We start from the raw sequence: 21,025 nt of genomic DNA, 5'->3' as shown, positions 1-21,025 counted from the left end.
AGTGGGAGGGGAGCTGCTGCATTGTAAATTTTGGTCAATGACATGAGACAAAGTATATGTGAACTGCTGTATGAAAAGTGAATTTACTCTGTAAACCTTCACCCAAATCCTAAAAAAAAAAGAGTAGTGAAGAATAAAGGATATAAAAAAATGTTAAAAAAATAAAAAAAAAGAACTGAAGAAAAATTTAGGCCTTAACTTGCAATATTGAAAGATTCTATGGGCAAAATATTGCATGATACACGAAACACCAAAAGAAGATGGAAGGAATACACAGAGTCACTGTACCAAAAAGAATTGGTGTTCATCCATTTCAGGAGGTGGCATATGATCAAGAACCAATGGTATTGAAGAAGAAGTTGAAGCCTCACTGAAGGAATTGGCAAAGAACAAGGCTGCAAGAATTGATGGAATACACACTGAGATGTTTCAACAAGTGGATAACATACTCAAGGCACTTAACTTTTCTATGCCAAGAAATTTGGAAGACAGCTACCTGGCCAACTGACTGGAGAAAATCCATATTTGTATCCATTCCCAAGAAAGGGATCCCACAGAATGCAGAAATTATCGAACAATATTATTAGTATCACATACAAGTAAACCTTACTGAATTATAATTGAAAAACAGTTGCAGTAGTATATTGACAGAGAACTTCCAGAACTGAAAGGTGGATTCAGAAGAGAATGTGTAATGGTGGATATCTTTGCTGATGTCAGATGGATCTTGTCTGAAAGCAAAGCATACCAGAAAGATATTTACTTGTGTTTTATTGACTATGCAAAAGCATTTGATTGTGTGGATCATAACAAATTATGGATAACATTAAGAAGAACTGGAATTCCAGAACATTTGATTGTGCTCATCAAGAGCTTTTACATGGACCAGAGGTTGTCATTCAAACAGAAAAAGGGGATACTGGATGGTTTAAAATCAGGGAAGGAGTGTGTCAGGGTTGTATCCTTTCACTATACTTATTCAGTCTGTATGCTAAGCCAATATTCCTAGAAGCTGGACTATATGAAGAAAACATGGCATCAGGATTGGAAAAACAGTCATTAACAACCTGTGATATGCAGATGACACAACTTTGCTTGCTGAAAGTGAAGACTTGAAGCACTTACTGGTGAAGATTAAAGACTTCAGTCTGCAGCATGGATTACATCTCAACATAGAGAAAACAAAAATCCTCACAACTGGACCAAAAGGCAGCATTGTGATAAATGGAGAAAAGATTGAAGTTTTTAAAGATTTCATATTACTTGGTTCCACAATCAATTCCAATGGAAGCATCAGTCAAGACATCATATGATATATTGTACTAGGGAAATCTGCTTTAAAGTGCTGAAGAGCAAAGATACCTCCTTGAAGGTTAAAGGGCACCTAACCCAAGCCATGGCAATTTTCAATCACCTCATATGCATGTGAGAGCTGGACAATGAACCAGAAGAGTTGATGCTTTTGAGTTGTGGTGTTGACAAAGAATACTGAAAGTACCATGGATTCCCAAAAGAATGAACAAATCTGTCCTGGAGGAAGTGCACCCAGAATGCTCCTTGGAAGTGAGAATGACCACATTTTGTCTCACCTGCTTTGGTCATATTGTCAGAATGGACCATTCCCTGGAGAAGGATATCATGCTTGGTAATGTGGAGGGTTAGCAAAGAAGGGGAAGGCCCTTAATAAGATGGATTGACACAGTGGCTGCAATGATGGGCTCAGGTATAGGAAGCATTATGAGGCTGGCACAGGACTGGGCAATGTTTTGTTCTGTTGTACACAGGGTTGCTGTGAGTCAGAGTCGACTCAATGGCATCTAATGACAGCAATATTATACTCAAATGCCTGTGGGATTTGACTGCTAACCAGAAGGTTGGCGATTCAATCCCACCAGCTGTTCCATGGAAGAAGTCTGGGCAATCTACTTCTGCAAAGATTTAATGCCTTGGAAACCCAATGGGGGTCACTATTAATCCAAATTGACTCTATGGCAGTGAGTTTGGCTTTGGTTTTTGGAGTACTACACTCAGTGGCGGGAGCTCTGGTGCTGTAGTGCCTAAGACTACTAACCAAGGCTGGTGGTTCAAACCCACCAGCCACTCCTCAGAAGGAAGATTGGGCAATCTACTTCTGTAGTGATACTGCCTCAGAAACCCAAGGAGGGGTGGCTATGAGTCAGATCTGACTCTACGGCAGTGGGTTTGGTTTTTCCTTTTTTATACTCAGTGGCAGACACTATCTACTAAAAGAATTATATTAGAAACACTTTAAGTTTTGGTTTTAATTCTTTTAACTACCCAAATGATAAAAAATGATCTTTTATTGAATATCAAAGCCCTTCATTGATCAGCACTTTCAGTGTTGCCATCCAAATGTTCAGTTTTAATTGACCTAAATATTTACAAATTATTTATACAAATAGTCTATTGCTCTGAAACAAAACTTTGCTAATTTAAGCAGCCTTCCTAATTAAAAATTAGTCAAGCTAGTCATGAGTTTGGCCATCTATCAAACCTCCTGCTATTGCTCTGGTTGACTGCACATTTCACTCTGGCTATGAAGGATAAACTAATTATTGAATAATAAAAGTAGTGCACATTTGAAAACTATAGTGGACAGAATCAGTTATCAGGGTTTAAAAGGCAGGTTGCTAAACCCCCATAACAAATACAGTGCAAAATTCTAATTTTACTATACTTTTCTAATCTTTATTACCACCACCAGCACAATCATTACAATTGCCTGTATGTCCATTAAAGAAGAACTGGGACAGGAGTTACTATAGCAACTATCAGAAAATTCTTTTAAAATGAGGTCCTTTAATTAGTTGCTGGGAGTTCCAGGGTTGTGCAAACAATCAAGTGCTCAGCTACTAAGGTTGGAGGTTCAAACCCACCCAAAGGCATCTCAGAAGAAAGGCCTGGCAATCAATTTCTGAAAGGTTAACAACCATTGAAAATCCTATGGATCCATTCTGCTCAGCACACATGGGTCAGAAATTGACTCTCGGCCAACTGTTTTGTTTGTTTGTTTTTGGTTTAATTAGCTGCTAAACCTATCTGTCAGTTTGTGTTACTATGGTGGCTTGCCTGTTGCTAGGATCCTGGAAGTTATGCCACTGCTATTTCAAATACTAGCAGGATCCTCCAGGACAGACAGGTTTCAGGAGATCTTCCAGACTAAGAGTAGGAAGAAAGGCCTGGTGATCTACATCAAAAAATCAGCCAATGCAAACCTTATGGATCAAACACAACATTGTCTGACTTACTCGCTTTCGACATGTCATCTGGAGGAACTGACCTGTAGAGGATGATATTGCGTTTGGTGAAAAGGCGTGCCGGTGAGGGTGAGGGTGAGGGTGAGGGTGAGGGTGACCCTCCATGAGATGGACTGGCACAGTAGCTGCAACAGTAGACTCCTATATGCTACTGATCCTGAGGATGACGCAGGACAAGGCAACATTTTATTCTGTTGTACGTGAGGCTGCCATGAGTCAGTGTCTACCATGGCAGCTAGGAATGCATGCATCCATTCATCCACCTATCTATCCATCTATAATTAGTTGCTGTTCATCTATTTTATATTTTCACCAAAAACAAAAAAGAGTTGACTCCACAAAACCTATAAAGTTAACTGAAATTAACCTCAGAATGGATTAATTTATTGAACTGTTTTATTCTCATCAATACATTGCTTCAGGTCACAGGAAGGCCAAAACAGGTGGCTTTTGCACCTGAATGTCCCTCATGTTTTTATCTTCATCTTTTTTCATCCTTTCCCTCTTTTATCCCCTTTCTTTTAGCTCAGGCTTAGGAGGTTAATATGCAGGTAACAGCCTAATTTCAGAGACCCAGGGTAGCACAGATGTTTAAGCATTTAACTACTGGCCAAAAGGATGGTGGTTCAAACCCATACAAAGTTACCTTGGAGGACAGTCCTGGTGATCTGTTTCCAAAAAGTCACAGCCTTGAAAACACTCTGGAGCAGTCCTACTCTGCACACATGGGAGAGCCATGAATTGCAATCAACTCAATGGCAACTAACCAACAATAACAACAACAACAACATTACTCCATTGCTTCCTCCACAGTAATATTTCCTTGCTCATGGCTAAGACAAGGGCAGCTTCCCGACAGCAGTTAGGTAACTTGATTTTGTTCAGTGATTTACTTTTACCATAAGCAAGCTGGAGGTATTTATGTATAAATTATAGTCATTCTCAATCTGAGCATGATGAATAGCTTAAGTCTTTTGTTTTGAAGATCGAACTGTTTTAAAACAGCTGAACTTCCGAGAAGGAGGCCCCAAACAATGTTTATGAAGCAATCAGTTTGAAAGGCTAAAATCTGGAGTTACTAGATTATCCTCTTGGAAGCTCTTCATAATAATCTATAGTTATAGTGCATCTTCTTCACATGTAGGGGAGGAATGATATGGGAGTAAGAAAACTTATAAATAATATATGATTAACTGCTTGGGGATATACAGTTTACCAACCTACAGTTATTTACCATAAAATATCAATATTCAGAATGTTTTACAACCTACTTGCTATAAATTGGAAATTTGCATCTTAACTTTTAGAGCAGAAATATTGTTATTAATTATTCTCATTATGGAACCTGAAACCAATTATATTAAAAATAGAGTTACAAATGTATGCATAATTATAGTATACAACATTATGTTTTTAGATGTTAACAGTAAATCAACAATATGATGGCATCAAGAAAACCTATAACTAAAACATTAAGAATAAAAAAATATATTTTTAATGATGGATGTACTATATTAAAGGTTGTAAATGTATTTAAAAATTCCAAGTTTGTGTCTACCAAGGACACATTTTATCAACCACTATATTCATGTTTTGAACATGAATTTTATTAGGAAAGTATTATTTTATGTGGCATAGAGCAACCCTTTCACGTAAAATGCCAAGGTCAGGGGTATTGGCTAGGGAGTTAGGTTACCAGGTTCCAATGCTGATTCCAACTCCTACCTTTGTGTCATTGGGGAAAGTTACCTTGTTTCACTAAGCCATAAGTTTTCTATCTGGAAAATAAAAATAATACTTACACCTCCTTAAGGAGCTCTGGTGGCACTAACCAGGTGTGCAGTTCAAACCTACCAGGAACTCCATGGAAGGAGGACAGGGCAATCTACTTCCATAAAAATTTAGCACCTTGCAAGCCCAATGGGGATCACTATGAGTTGGGATCAACTCGATCACAGTGGGTTGGGTTTTTGTTTTGATACTTCCCTGGGTTATGTTGAGAATGAAATGAGATAATGCTTCCAAAGATAAATGTTTAACATAATATCTGATATACAATAATTAAAATTGTAACAGAAACTGTAATAGCTATACTTATTAAGCCCACACTATGTGCTAGGCAATGATCTAGGAATTTCGCAAGTAGTCATTTATTTGATCCTCACAACAACTATATGAAGAACATCCAGATAAAAATCCCATTTTATGGCTAAAAACAAAGAGGCAGAGAGAAGTTAACTTGTCCAAGGTCACAGAGTTTCAAGAGTGGCTGAATTTTAGCCCAAGTAGTTTGACCCTGCAGTCCCTGAGTGGTGCAAGCAGTTAATATGTTTGGCTGCTAACTAAAACCTAAGAGGCTGGAAGTTCCAGTCCACCAGACATGCCTCAGAAGAAAGGCATGGAAATCGGCTTCCAAAAAAATCAACAATTGAAAACCCTATGGAGCACAGTTCTACTAAGGCTCACATAGGGCACCATGAGTCACTTCTGCTCTTACTCACTGTACCTAAACCCTTTATAAACCAATTGTGGTTAAGTGACTCCACTCCTGTTAACCCCACGTGTGTTGACTGGAACTGTGCTCCCTAGGGTTTTCAATGGGTGATTTTTCTGCAGCAGATCACCTGAGCTTTCTTCTGAGGCACCTGTGGGTGGACTCAAAGTCTTAACCTGAGCCTACTGTTTGTACCATCCAGGGACTCCAAACCCTTAATAAATGGCATTTACTATTCTTATTTTTAAAAGAGGGGACAATGAAGGAAAGAGAGAGAGGAAAGAAAGGGGAGAGAAAGGAAAGCAGAGCAGTTATTGCATAACTTTATTATGCTAGGAATTGTTCTCTATTTTAAAAACGCATGATAATTTAATCTTCATCACAATCCTAAAAGGGAAGTATGATTATCCCCTCTGTGCAGTTGAGAAGTCAGAGTTACAGGGACATTATGTGATAAATAAAGTGAAATGGAATGATCAAAAAATATTCCATTCCATCTAAACACAATTAATACAGGATCTCAGCTATTCAAGCCCACATTCCCACTTTTATTTTTCTTCCTTCTAACAGTTGATTGTTATCTTTTGTAAGTGTAGAAGTGTGTGTTGGAATTTACTTTTTTTGTTTTTAAAATAAATATCCATGTCAATATGTCAATGGAAAACTGCCTTGCTGAGTGACTGTGCACTATGACTGTCAATTGGGATTCCTGGCTGGGGAATTGGGCAGCTAGGGTAATGGGGCTATAGCACTGTGTCGATATTGACACAACCTCTAGAAAAAAATCTAGTAATTAAGCCGTGGGAATAATTAACTGAAGGTCCCTCCATTTCTGGCCTTATATTCTGATTCAAGGTGCCTATGTAAGAATTAAAAGATCATGATATTTGTTTTCCTTCTTGGGTTTAGGGCATGGGGTAGTGGAATAGGGGTTAGAGGAATATGTCTGAATTTAAAAGAAACCTATTTCTAAACACTTCATTGAAATTATCCATAGTCTCTGGCCAACTTCACAGGATACTAGTGAACTCTGATGGCATGTTCGATGCATTCTGTGCTTTATCTTCCTTTTTGTTTAGGATAACCCATCCCAACACACACACTTATCATGAAGTACAAAGTCAACTATCTCCTATACAATGTCAAGGTAGAAATGCTTGCACCCACCCCCAAAGCACTATTTAATTGTTGTTGTTGTTGTTGTTATTTGCTATGGAGTCAAATCTTTGAACATGGTAGTTCAATTCATTCTTTGTACTCCCCACATGTAGCCTGACGACTTTATTTAACACCCGATTCTAATTATTTATTTTTCAACAGCTACTTATTTAGAGTTTATAAAATACCAGGTATTTTGTAGACCAAAGTAAATTAATCAATCAAGTTTTCTAGCTGTAGGTAAAAAAGGAGTAAATGGTCGAAGAGATGTAGTTATCCTGCTCCTAAATGACAGCAATTGAAGTGACTGCTGATGGTTTAACACTACAGGAGACCAAATAACAAAATGTGTTCCAAATTACATTGCAATAATGTCTGCTCAAGAAAATGTTCATGACTCATCAAAAGTGAGTTAAATTATGCTATGCTTGGTTAATCAAAAAAAAGATTTCTGTCCTAATGATACTGAATGAAAAAAAGGGGAGAGGGTTATTAGAAATTTTGCTTATGTGAATTAATTCATTCTTTAAAATGCTAAATACAAGAGATTACCAATTCTGTCTACAAAAGCAACATCCACATCATTTGATGACATAAGATAGGTTTTTTGAGGTTTCTAAAAAACACAAATTATTTCTCCTTTCTAAGTCTTAAGTTTTTCTAATCTATAAAGTAGAAATAATAATGTTTCCTTGTAAGATTGTTTTATGGCTCACATTATATAAAAATATGTAAGTGTGATTTGAAAATTATGACTCGTTAGATAAAACAAAGCAATATTTTTTTGTATAGAGCAAAGTGTTCTACAGCAGAAGACAGTCAGTGTTCGCTGAGCTAGGAGCTGAAAGGCTGATTTTTCTTCTTGGCTCTGCCTGTTATTAATTGTATAATAACAATAAGTAATTCAGTTACTCTAATCTTTGATTTCATTATTTAAAAAGATACAGATCATGGAACTTTAAGGTCCCTTCCAGCAGTAAAATCATATGATTAAAGATGAAGAAATACTCTAATCTGCATATTACAGCACAGCAACTGTGGTCAAAGGCAGACTCCTCCCTGTCCCTCAATAATTAGGAAAAGCCTTGAGGTAAAATAAATTACTCAGTAACATTCACATGTCATTGTCTTGCTTCACTTTATATCACTGAAAAAAAGTATTTTATTCAAACCAACTGAAAACAATTTTTAAGTTTTTTATTTTTTTAATTTACAAAGGAAAGGAAAACAAGTCAAGAAAACTCTACACTGATGTTCAAAAAGCTGAACTCCAGAAAATTATGATAATAAAAAGAGCATGGATCTATTAAAAATACATCATATCCAAATTAATTTTAGACATATATTTTCCTTGCTGCATTACTCAACAAAAAAAACAACCAAACCCACTGCCATCAAGTTGATTCTGACTCAAGAGTTCCCCATTGGGTTTCTGAGGTGGTAAATCTTTATGGAAGTGGGTTACCCAGTCTTCCTTTCACAGAATGGCTGGTGACTTTGAACTGCCAACCTTTTGGTTAGCAGTTAAATGCCTTCAGCTTTGTTACTGAATGTGCAATTAATAAAGGAATAAATTTATTCATACATATATACTGTTGTAGATTCTGAATAAAAGGCTGAACAAGATAGTCTCAGCTTTCTAAGAACTTAAATTATGCAATAGGACTCAAATAATAAATGAGAAAAAAAAAAAAAACAGAATCATTACAATTTGTATTAAGTCCTAATGAATGAAATAGAGAATGGTGTTATGTAGAAGTCAAGGCCTGGAGGAAAGTAGGAAAAGGAGAGGAGAAGAAATGATAAAAATTTCTTGTTATGTTAGCAGGGTGATCTGGGAACTCTCTCTAAGGAGGTGACTCATAAGCTGAGAACTGAGGGTCATAAGAAGTCATATACGTGAAGGACCGGGAGAGAAGCATTCCAGGCAAAGGGAAAGAAAGTATCAAGGCCCCAGTGTAAAACATAGTTTATCATTTTTGAGAAATTAAAATGAGACCATAGTAATGAATTTGAGATTTAGTCTAAGTGCAGTAGAAGGCATAAAGCAGGAAAGTGAAATGATCTAATTTACATTTTTAAAAGATTACTCTGACTGTTTTATGATAAATGGCTTAAAGATGGGCTAGAGAAGACATAGGGAGATCAGGTAGGAATGGATGATGTAGATGTAGCACATCTTGATTTTAGCCAGGCTTTTGGCAAAGATCCTCATTACTGCTTTAGGAACAAATGAGGGAAGTTGGAGTTTAATTGTAGTATATTTGGGTGAATTTGTAGTTGGTGGAATGAGAATATGCAAAGATCAACTTAAAAGTTGATCTCATCTAAGTTCCCTAGTGACATGCTGCCCTGTTGTGGTCAACGTGTTGAATCAATTATTTGAATGAAGATGTGCTTATCAAAGTTTCCATTGACTCTAAACTAGGAGGCCAATCAATGTGTCAGATGAAAAAAAAAAAAAGTTTTAAAGCTATTTCAACTGTGACAGAACAAAGGGTCACTACTCAGAGGTTAATTTAATAGTGTAAATGTAATATTCTGAAATTAGGTTAATAAAATAACATGGCTTGTAGCTCTGGATTAATAGCAATTCTTGAAAAATCAATCTTAAGATTTTAGATGACTGTATGTTCAAGATAAGGTTACAATGTGAGACAGCTACTTAAATAAATGTGAATGTTATTGTCAGCTGTACTGATTAAAGAAGTTCACATGAAGGGATAGTAATGTTCCCAATGTCCTCTGCAAAGGTCAAGGTACATACGAGAAATGCTCACATTTCTGTACATCACAATTTGATAGATACATTTACATAATCAAGTGTGTTGTGAAGATTATGGTTGTGGAGTAAGAACCTGGAGAAGAAAAGAACTATGAGGCAAGGGACATGATAGTATTTTCACGTATATTAAGCCTAACCAGAATCATGGCGGCATTAGTGGTTCAGTGGTAGAAGCCTTGCCTCCATGAAGGAGACTAATGTTCGAGTTCCAGCCAATGCACTGTTAGTGGAGGCTTGAGTGTTGCTCTGATGATGAACTACTTTCAGCAGAGCTTCCAGGCCAACACAGATTAGGAAGAAAGATATGGTGATCTACTTCCAAAAGCCAGTGGAAATCCTATGTATGCTATTTCCAAATTCCACTTTCTTTCACATGCTCCTGGACTTTTATTATTAAATGGTAGCCATAAGAGATTGGTCTATGGCCAATCCACCATAGACCATGGGGACGTCACAGGACCAGGCAGTACTTTTTCTGTTGTTCAGGGGGCTGTTATGAGTCAGTAGGTCAAGTCCACAGTAGCGAGCAACAACCAGAATGATACAACAAGAACTAAGGGTGAAAGTGATAGAACTATAGATAGATATTAGCCCAGTTACAAGACAGAAATTCTGGATTGGTTTTTGTGTTTAAAAATAACTAGAGCAGTCTACAGTGGATCAAGATGCTTTGTGACAAATCTATGAACTTTTCATCACTAGAATTTTCCAAGCTGAATGATTACTGCCAAGGATTCTGAGGGTGGCAGGAATGCCTACATCACACGTGAATGAGCAAGGGCATTCCAAACTCTGGTCCTCAGGCCAGCCCACCCCAACAGGAGTGGTAAAGTTTTTCCTTAGATTAAAATATTCTATTTTAACAATTGTCCTTGAATAAGAGATTCTGTCTTTCCTATGTAAGGAGCTCTGGTGACATAAGGTAAGGCATTTGGCTGCTAATCAGATTGGCAGTTCAAACCCACCAGCTGCTCTGTAGGAGGAAGATGAGGCAATCTACGTCTGTAAAAATTTACAGCTTTGGAAACCCAACGGGGGGTCACTAACTGGGAGACAGAATTGACTCTATGGCAGTGGGTTTGGTTTGGTTTTGGCCTTTCCTACATAAAAAGGTCTGGACTTTTACAAAATGATGCTTTTAAACCTAGGGCATTTGACTGCTAACCAGAATGTTGTTGATTCAAACCCACTAGCCATTCTATGGAAGGAAGACTGGGCAATCTACTTCCATAAAGGTTTACCATCTCGGAAACCCAAAGGCAGTTGCTATGAGTCGGAATCTACTTGACGGCAGGATTTTTTTTTTTTTTTTTAGTTTTAAGAGTCGGTAATTTTTATTTAAGTATTATGAGTTTAAAATTGAAAGTTTAGTAATGCTTTGTCAATCTCCATTTTTTTGTTGTTACTAAAAATTCCCTACACTATAAAATCTAAAAGTCAAAGAGCTACATATTAACTGAAAACTGATATTTTTCCTATTCTGAGAATGCATAATTTGATTATTTTTTAGAATTAATCAAACAAGATCCATTTGTCATTGCTAAAATTAAAAAAAAATAGATATCAGACTTGTATTAAACTGTGAGAAATAAACAGTTTGATTCTGTAGTACTCAGTCACACACACTTTATTCTCTTACTCATCTGTGCATCTATGAATATTTAGAAAACTATCTCAGGAGGAATTCACAAACAAAATAATACTGGAATCCCATTTACAGACAGTACTTGGAAAATTCACTTCTCAACTAATGAAAATGCAACCAAATGACAATAATAGATTAAGCACTAGATATTAGGTATATTTGATGCTGAGTTCCTGGGGAGGACTTTGTTAATGAACATATTCTACAGTGTTACTGCCAAGAGATTTTGCAATTATGAAGCCTTGGGCATTAATGCACTGTTACATGAGTTGAGATTTTATACAATATATAATCATATGCAAATACATTAACCCTTAAAAATATAGCTGAACATCAATCCTCAAAGATGACTGTACTCAAATGGGTACCCACTACTCTTGCCTAAGGATTTTATTTTCAACTTGCTATTTCCAAATTCCACTTTCTTTCACATGCTCCTGGACTTTTATTATTAAATGGTAGACATAAGAGATGGTAATTTGTTTTTTAAATGTTTTAAATTGGAAATATAAAAAGGTCAGTAACACTTTGATTGTTTCTACTTTTTATTATTATAGTTAAAAAAAATTCCTACTCTATGAATTAAAAAAAAATAGAGGATTATAGGATTAATTGACTATCAAGGTTTCCTGCAACTCTTAGCTTTAAGGTTAAAATGTGTGTTACATTGGCTGCTAAGTCACTTGCAGTTCTATTGCATATCAAATATATACTCTCTTTCTAGTATGTATCTCTGTGTAATTTGTTGTGTGCATAAATTGATGTTTTGTTGTGTCTCTTCGAGTTGCTTCTGACTCATAGCGATGCTGTAGAACATTGGAGAACTGCCCCCATGAGTTTCCAAGGCTGCAATCTTTAGGGAAGCAGAATGCCACATCTTTCTCCAGTGGAGCAGTGGTTGGGCTTCAAACCACTGACCTTTTGGTTAGCAGCTGAGTGCTTAATCATTGTGCCAACAGTGCTCCTTGCATGAATTTATGTGTGTAAATTTGAGTGTGAGTGAATTAATGTATTTCTGATACCTCAAGAATTTATGTATATCTAAGGCCTCATATAACCAAACTACGTCAAATTATCTTGGTCCCCATAAAACCATGAGCATATATCTTCCTTTTCAGATTTACAATTTAGCCTGCAAACAAGATATTTTCCAAATATGACGAGGATGAAGAATGTCACATATAACTAAATATATTTGGATTAGAAAAGAAATTTTTTGAAGGCTATAGATATGATCATATAAAAGCACAAAGTAACATTTGCAGCATAATATGATTGCTACTTACAAGCAAACTGAAGCTTTGCTTCTCTGCTAACAATTGTTCCAAAGGAGTTTGTTGCTATGCACTGGTACACTCCAGCATCTTGGGTTTTATTGGGGTTATTGATCAACAAGCTGCCTTCAACAACACTGTAGCGGAAATCCATACTAATGTCAACATCTGTTCCATTTAACTTCCACCTATAGTATAAAAATGTCAGTAGATAAAATCTTGTAATATTAATCAATATTTTTGAATTGTCTAAAACATATAAAAACTATAGATAGCATGAAATATCATTTCTGACCTTTTTAACCAGAGAAAAATATAAGAAATGTTCTACCCAGCAACAGTGACATCTTAAGTGCTTATGAACAGAGTGCATCCTTTCATGTAAACAAGGATATTAAAGTTCTAATGCCTGGTTTTATGACTATTTTAGATGCTTTTACAAATACTTCACCTTATTTTTATTTTACTTTGAATTTCCCATTGTATCTTGCACAACTTTCTTCAAAAAGGGCTCCTCAGTAAAAGTCTTTTTTTTCTAGGTTGCAGTCATTCTTTCAATGGGTCCATACAGATGACAGAATAAACCACATTCAGACAGATCACTGAACATTTGATGAAATTGCAGTAGAGTTACTTTGATTTGGTCCTAAATATGACTGAAATGGCTGACTGCAAAGCAGAAGCACTCTATTGATCTAGAGCTGTGTTAGGCACTAAACTCTTACCCATGGATCACTCTGAAGCTCTCCTTAAACATTGACACTCAAACACTAATCAAGCATTATAGTAAACTGTAGATGGGGCCATTAAGCAACTGAGACCAAAAAAAAAAAAAAATGTTATTCTGTCCTTGTGTTGGTTTACTTGGATCACCTGTGTATCTGACTATAGTATTTAGCCCAATAAATTAGTTTTAGTAGGACTCACACATTTCAATAGCAAAGCTTCAGTTAATAACAAGATCTACTTTTTTTGTTGTTGTTTTTTGTCAAACAGCTAATAATATTCCAAAGAGGGAGAGCTTATCTTAACCCAATTGCCTTACTGGAAGTCATCTGAATGCTTATGAACTTTGGAGCAAATACAATTCAATGAGTTCCTGTCTTATGTTTTAACCTGCAAATGCAACACAGAATATCAGATAATGAAAATAGCATAGTCGAAGCTTCTGAATTACCAAGTCTCACAGTGGCATTCCCATTGCGAGACTGAAAATTAGGTAACAATGCAGCACAAAGGAAATTGATTCAAAGCATTAACAGGAACAAAGTTAGAGATATTCATCTCATCTTGTCCAGTCAAAATTCACCACTTAAACGTGTGTGTTCACACACTCATTCTGCATCCCTTCCTCACATTCTGGGGCTCCATGGCTGAGTGTGAGGTGTAGTGGCAGTTCAGTGGAATTTCTGACTTCCATGCAGGACACTTGGGTTTGATTCCCAGTCAGTCCACCTCATGCACAGCCACCACCCTTGCGTCATTGGAAGCTTGTGTGTTGGTTGCTATGATGCTAAGCAGGTTACAGGTGAGCTGACTCACAATAATACGATGGATGTGTATAACGTACAAAAATTTAAATGAAAAAAATGCAGGCCTGTTAGTCTAAAAAACTAGATATTTGATATTGGCAAGAGCAGATATTTCGAAAACTGACCCCTTTCTGTCAAGAATATTTTTCATTCTTCCAAGTCAGTCCTAAATGACACTCATCCTATGAAGCCTTCCTTGATATTCCCAGTCAAAATTAATAAAAATTTCCTCTAATCTCCTACAGAATTCTCACCACTCCTTTAATGTAGAATTTCTGCCATATCTGTCGATAATCATATTCAAGGCTCTCTCTCTAACCAGTTCTAAGTGCATTAATGCCTTAAGAGTAGTTTTTAGTGGCCTTCTAGTCGATTCCAACTCTTGGAGATCCCCTCTATGCAGAGCAGAATCGCTCCATGGGGTTTTCAAGGCTGTGAACTTTCAGAAGCAGATTGCCAGGTCTGTCTTCCAAGGCGCCCCTTGGTTGTTTGAACTGTCAGCCTTTCAGCTACTAGTCCAGTGCTTAACTGCTTGCGCCACCCTAGGGCTCCCTTATGGGTAGATATACCTTATCTAAATCACTTTCTCATTCTCCCTTTAGCCACCTAGAACCCAATAACTGTCACTGTGCTCAATAAATGCTTAAGTGAATATATATTTTACTTCTTTGCTAGGTATTTCAACTCTGAGCATACACAATGTATAGAGCATTCCAGCACACCAGAGCAGTCTATGGTCATATCTATGGCCCTGAAACATAAACATTTAGAAATGTGAGGGGTGGGAAGCTGGGCCAGATCATGAAATGGGACATTGCTCTTCATGTGTTTGTTGGCAAGAAGGTGGGTATTAGAAACTGGTTTTTTTTTTTTTTTTCGGGGCGGGGCTGACAGTAATTCTCTGTGTTCTGACACAGACAGAAAGTAATCAGCAATAAAAAGGGAACAGCAGGGTTATATTCCCACAGCCCTATATGCACATGAATCTCTAGAGCTGACTGTCTGCCCTAGACATTCTTTCGAATCAGCTGATCACGTCTTGGCCATAACTTTTACTTCAAATGACAGTAGAGCAATTTAATATGACAAATCTAAGAACTCAAAGAGGAAATTGCAATATAATGTGAGCTGCAAGCAAAGTGTAGAATTTAGGAACGGGACCTTAGAATTTAGGAATGGGAGTCTTTAGAAAAGGGTTGTGGGGATAATGAGAACACCTCCGTAGGTTTGTCTACACTCATCATCTCAGCCAAACTGCTCTGCAGAGTCTGTTCATCTACTTTATTGCCTGCTTTTACATACAAATAGCAAAAGAAAAGAGATTATTTAGAAAATAAAGTGCTTTCTGTGAAATGCAGTTGAGTCTCTATCACAAAGCACTATACCAAGTTTTATTGCAATGCAGTCACTCTTCATTCCAATTGAATGTGGATTGTATTGAATTCCTTATCTCACTGCATACTGAAACACTCTTGAAAAATTCACAATTTATTTTCAATGTTTGAGGAGTCTTTTGACTACAGTAAGTTCTTGGGTTAGGAATGTCAGACTTACAGACAACTCCTACTTGCCCTTTAATGTTATGTAAATTTGCTGTCAGTTGGAAACTACTGAACCAACCCCTACTCCCAACGAATTCTTCATCACAATCACCTTTAGTTGCTACACGTGCAGCTTTTAAATCATGGAAGAGGCTTTGAGCCTTTCCTGCACTAAAGCAAGGTTAAATAAGAACTACATCCTCCTGTTCCAACTGACCTACAAATGCAGTTTAAAAACACTTTAAGAGCAGATCTTGTTCATAACCCAGGGACTGCCTATATTGGTAATAGAGCAATGATGCTCATACGGAGCAAACAGAGATTTTCCCAACAGCCAAGATAAACTGGTGACTTTCATAAACTGATTTGTGAACCACTTGGGGAAGCATAGCCCATCCCTCTCCAGGGAGTGGGATTAGGGGTTGTATACAATGAAACACTGACACTGTGAAACTCTTGAAGGTACAATTTTCCTTATCTTGCTAGGAAGCTGTCTATGGGATTTGCAGAGCAAAACTCTCTTTTCTAAGTGCTTCAGCTTGGCACAGGGGGAGGGGCAGGACCTTTCTGACTTGGAGTTTGTTGTCTGCCAACTCAATTGAATACAAACCTCACAGCTAAAATACTCCAGTCACGTACGTGGAGGTTCCTTCTGTCTGGAAAGGCATGCAGAGTATACTAAGTAATATCACCTGTCCTTAGGGAACTTTCAAACAAGGAAAACTGGCACAAGTCAAAACTTCTAAAATTTTTCTGGGTCTGAATCAGTTCTTTTAAAATTGAGGGGCAGGAAGAAATGAAAAGAGAAGGCTCAGTTGAGGGAATAAACGCAAAGAAGAGAGGTCAGCTGGGCTGAGGGAAAACCTGATGCAGATGATCCCCACAGAGAGCTCCTCTTGGAATTTCTCCCGCTTGCTCTTCCCTCTCAAAGTCAGCCAAAGATGGAAAAAAGTTCAACAAGAAAGATGTTTGAAAATACCTGATCTCTCCATTTTTCTTGTGCTCTTCCCTTCAATAAGAGGGAGTTTTAAACTCCTAGGCACCAATCTGCTATTATGGCAGAGAACCTGCCAAAGGTACAGAGTGTACTGCATCCAATTGCTAGAGCATTTCATTAAGTTTTCTTCTCAGCTTTTGCTGGCAATCTTTAAGAACATAATAGGTTTCTGTTGCACTGCTTGTTTTAAATAACAATGCAAGCCCCTATATCAAAGAACACAATGTTCCAAAGCAATGTTAATTAAAAGTCACAGTTGTTGGGGGAGGGGCGGAGGGACAAAGCAGCAGGGTGCCAAATTCTGCTGCAAAATTTGTTTCCATTTACAGCTAACGTATGAACTTACACTTGACTATGAACTGAAAACTGGCGCCAGTTGATTCATCATTTATGTATCTAGGAATCTTTGTCACTTGTATTTATTGTCATTACATAAAACCTTTTAAAAAAGTAGACATAGCTTTTTATTTAACATATTAGAGGAAGAATAACTATGTAACCTGGTTTGCCAGGAGAGTTTACCCAGGGTTTACATACTGTCCTGGAACAATCATTAACTGTGGCCTTTTAGTCTCAAAGGGGTCCTGGTTTGGATGATTAATTATGTGTTCACGCTAATTGTAAGGTCCATTACAGAGGGTTTTTTTTCCCCCCTTTTTCATATAGCAAAAGACTATTCCTTCTCCAGATTTAGTTAAAAATCTTTTTATTGAAACTCCACTGACAGACCTACCTTCTTCATTTTGAAGCTGGCTTTATTTCCTCCAGAATGTCACAGAACACAGACATCCTATTTGAGCACTTACAGCATACATTTCAACTACTTCCATGTCTAGGCAGTCCTCAAAGCAATCACACTACTTGAATATGTAGCTGATTGACCTTTCAATACCTCAACACCAGCATGATGCCTGGTATAATTTAGCTACACATTGTAGTAGTTTAAACTCTTTTTCTTAAGGGGTTACATACTCTTCAGAATTTTAATGTATACCACAAATCAAGATAGACTTGCTGTGGTTGAGTCTTGGTTGGAAGATCTGGTATTTTCTACCCCAGGTAATCCCTGATCCAACTTTTTGTACCATGGAAGTCACAGTTTGAAAAATAGTGGAGTGGTTTGATGAATGGTGATATATTTGATTAATGAATGAATGAATGAACATAGAAATCATCTTCTAAAATAATTTCCACTACACTGATACCACCACCCTTTAACATATATGGACTGTCCCTTGCCCTCAGTAAATTTGTACTTCTGTGAATCTTTCCTGATGATTTCACTGTTTCCCTCCACTAAATGGAGGTTCTTTGGTTCTTTTGTGTTGGCATACATTAGTTATTAGCTTTAATTTTTCATTGTTACATTTGAATAGAGACAAAGTAACATTTATAAAATACATAATCAAGTTATAAAGACTCATGTGTCAATTAAGATCTGTGTCTAAGAAAAGGAATATTACTACTTTTGAAGTCTCCTGTGTTTACTTTGATTCCAACCTCTTCTGCTCGCAATGGTTAATTATAACTGTTAGGCAGAAACATGGCTGGCCAGACGGGTGAATAATTGAGCCGGAGGGGATTATAAGAACTTGTCAAGCAAGGAGCACCTGACCAGAGCCCATACCAGACCCCAACACATAGCCCTTGCTTACGAAAGACCCCAGCACATAGCCCTTGCTTATGAAAGACCCCAGCACCTGACTCTTACTCACCAAAGCCCCCAACCATTTCCTGCCCACTATGTTAATGAAGTGCTTCGACTTTACTTCCTACCCCCATGCTAATGGGGTACTTTAACCTTATTGGTTCCTGTAACACATACCCTGCTCTCACTCCGGTCCCCTAATAACCAGGAAGAAAATCACTATAAAAAACCCTTTCTTTCACCTGGGCAGTGCAACTTCTCTGGCCCCTCTCAGGGACCCTCTCGGGGACCCGTAAACCTCTCCCGGGAGCGCAGAATAAAAACTTCTCTTTAACCCCACTTTTGTGCGTCCTCTTCTCCTTACTGCGACCTTACAATAACCTTCAATTTTAACTTTTTCACTCCTTTGAATGCTTTATGATTTTTACCATCTATCTTAATATCTTTAAAAAACAACTTCATTTTGCCTGTCTTTGAATTATAACTGTATTATATCCTATAGATTCTTCTGTGAGTTTATTCAAAATTATGTTCCTGTGATCCATCCAAGTTGTTGCATCTGAAATTGATTCATTTTCTTTACTGCACAAATTCACCTTGTATGAACACACCAAGTATTTCTGAAATGTGCTACAAACATTCTAATATATCCTTGATCATAGGGTATGTGCATCTTCAGTTCTACTAAACAGTGATTGGTTGTAGTGTTTCGTTTTTTTAGAAAATCAATTTACATTCCTACATGCAATGTACAAGGATTCCATTTTCCCTAATGTTTAACATTTAGCAATTACAGTTTTTTGAATTTCTGTCAGTCTTGTAAGTTAAAAAGAAAATAATTTAGGTTTTTATTTAAAAATTCCATCTCTCTGATGAGATTGATAATCTTTTTATGTTTACTGGACATTTGGTTTTCCTTTTCTTAGAAATAACTGCTCAAGTCTTTTGCCAATGTTTCTATTAGGTTATTTGTCTTATTTGTGGGAATCCTTTAAATATTCTGGGTATTAATCCTTTCCCAATGATATATATGAAATATATCTTCTCCCAGGTTAAAACTTGTAATTTTACTTATCTCAATATATTCTGTTTAATTAAAGTACTTAATATTAATGTTCAATAACTTTTTTATTATCTGTGCTTTTTCTGTCATATTTACGGAATCATTTTCTCCTCCAAAGTCATAAATACGTATGTCTATGTTTTCTTTTAAAATTATTGTAATTTCCTGTTGAGGTCTTCCATCTTCCTGGAATTGAACTTATGTATTTATATATATATATTTATATTATATATAAATAAAATATGAAATTGATATAAAATATATATACATTATATATATAATAATATAAAATATGGAATTTATTTTTGTGTATGCAGAAAGGTAGGAGTCCGATTTTATTTATTTATTTTAATCATATGGATAATCAATTGTCCTACACATATTCTTTTCAACTTTTATTTTTGTAGAGAATTTTAATTTTTCCTTTTTTATCTTTACAAGACAACATTCTTTTTATTGCTTAGTACCATCAATTATTATTTGGAATTACTAACATTTACAGATTGCTTGACATAAGTTGTTGTCTGGGTTGCACAAAGGGTTTGCATTTGCCTACTAGCCAAAAGGTTGGGAGTTCAAATGTGCTCAGAGGAACAATGGAAGGCCTGGAGATCTGCTTACATAAAGATTACAGTCAAGGAAATCCTATGCAGCAGTTCTACTCTGTAACACATGGGGTTGCAATGGGTTGGAATTGATTCAATGGCAATAGGTTTTTTTTGTTTTGTTTTGTACCATATCATTTGTTCTTGTTATTTTACCTCTACCTGAGATTGATCACTTTTCCTCTGCCTAAAATATATCTTTTAGAATTTCTTTTAGTCAGTGTCTGCTGGAGACAAACTTCAGTTTCTGTCTGCCTGAAAATTTATTTATTTTATTTATTTCTCCAGAATTTAAAATTGACTGTTAATTTCTCTCTGCCTTTTGCTCCTTGGTATTGTCATTCTTTTGGAGGCAATGTGTATTTTACATCTCTGTTTTTAAAATCATCTCTTTTACTTGGTGTTCTACTGTTTCATCATGATAATTCTAGATGAAGGTTTACATTTATTTATACTGTTTGAAATTAATTAGTCTTCTTCCCCAATCTGTAGGCTGAAAATTTTAAATTAGTTATGGAAAATTCTTAGCCTCTGTTCTGTTCTCTCTTGCCTCTCCTCTGGAATTCTGATAAGGCACCTATAGATTTTCTCTCTCGGTCATTCTCTTATTTTTAATTTTTTATCCCTATATCCCCATCTGCTTCCTTTCAATGATTCCGTCAGATCTTTTGGTTCACCAATTCTCTCTTCAGTTGTGTCTCATCTCCCATTAAAACCATTCAACACCCAGGCTTGAGATAAGCATTTTTCTGTTTCTTACAGTCCCTTGAGGAGGTAAGTTTATTTCTCATTCACATTTACACTAAGCATGCACCCACTGGGTCCCACTTTTATTCTGAGAGGTGTTCTTATGTTAGGCTCTCCTCTGGATTGGGCCTATTATTTGTCTACTAACCCCAAAACCAAACCTGCAAAAGCCAAAGCACCATTTCATGTAGTCGCTCATGGTGAAAACTATCATTAGTGCTCAGCTAACTTCTTCGGGTTCCAAAACCACTTACTGAT

The 21,025-nt window shown here is 36.7% G+C and overlaps 1 protein-coding gene across 1 annotated transcript in view; it reads right to left on the bottom strand.

Annotated features, from left to right (window-relative positions):
* Nucleotides 1-21,025, bottom strand: part of CNTN4 (contactin 4) — a 566,343-nt gene that overhangs the window by 527,969 nt on the left and 17,349 nt on the right. The window contains exon 3 of the mRNA XM_042782091.1: nucleotides 12,647-12,822. Coding sequence (XP_042638025.1) covers nucleotides 12,647-12,822 — 176 coding nt within the window. The remainder of the gene's footprint in view (nucleotides 1-12,646; nucleotides 12,823-21,025) is intronic.

This window comes from Orycteropus afer, unplaced genomic scaffold (genome assembly GCF_000298275.1).
Source record: "Orycteropus afer afer isolate SDZICR_OR568_19922 unplaced genomic scaffold, OryAfe1.0 scaffold00241, whole genome shotgun sequence".
Lineage (NCBI taxonomy): Eukaryota > Metazoa > Chordata > Mammalia > Tubulidentata > Orycteropodidae > Orycteropus > Orycteropus afer.
This window is presented reverse-complemented; position numbering and strand designations above follow the sequence as displayed.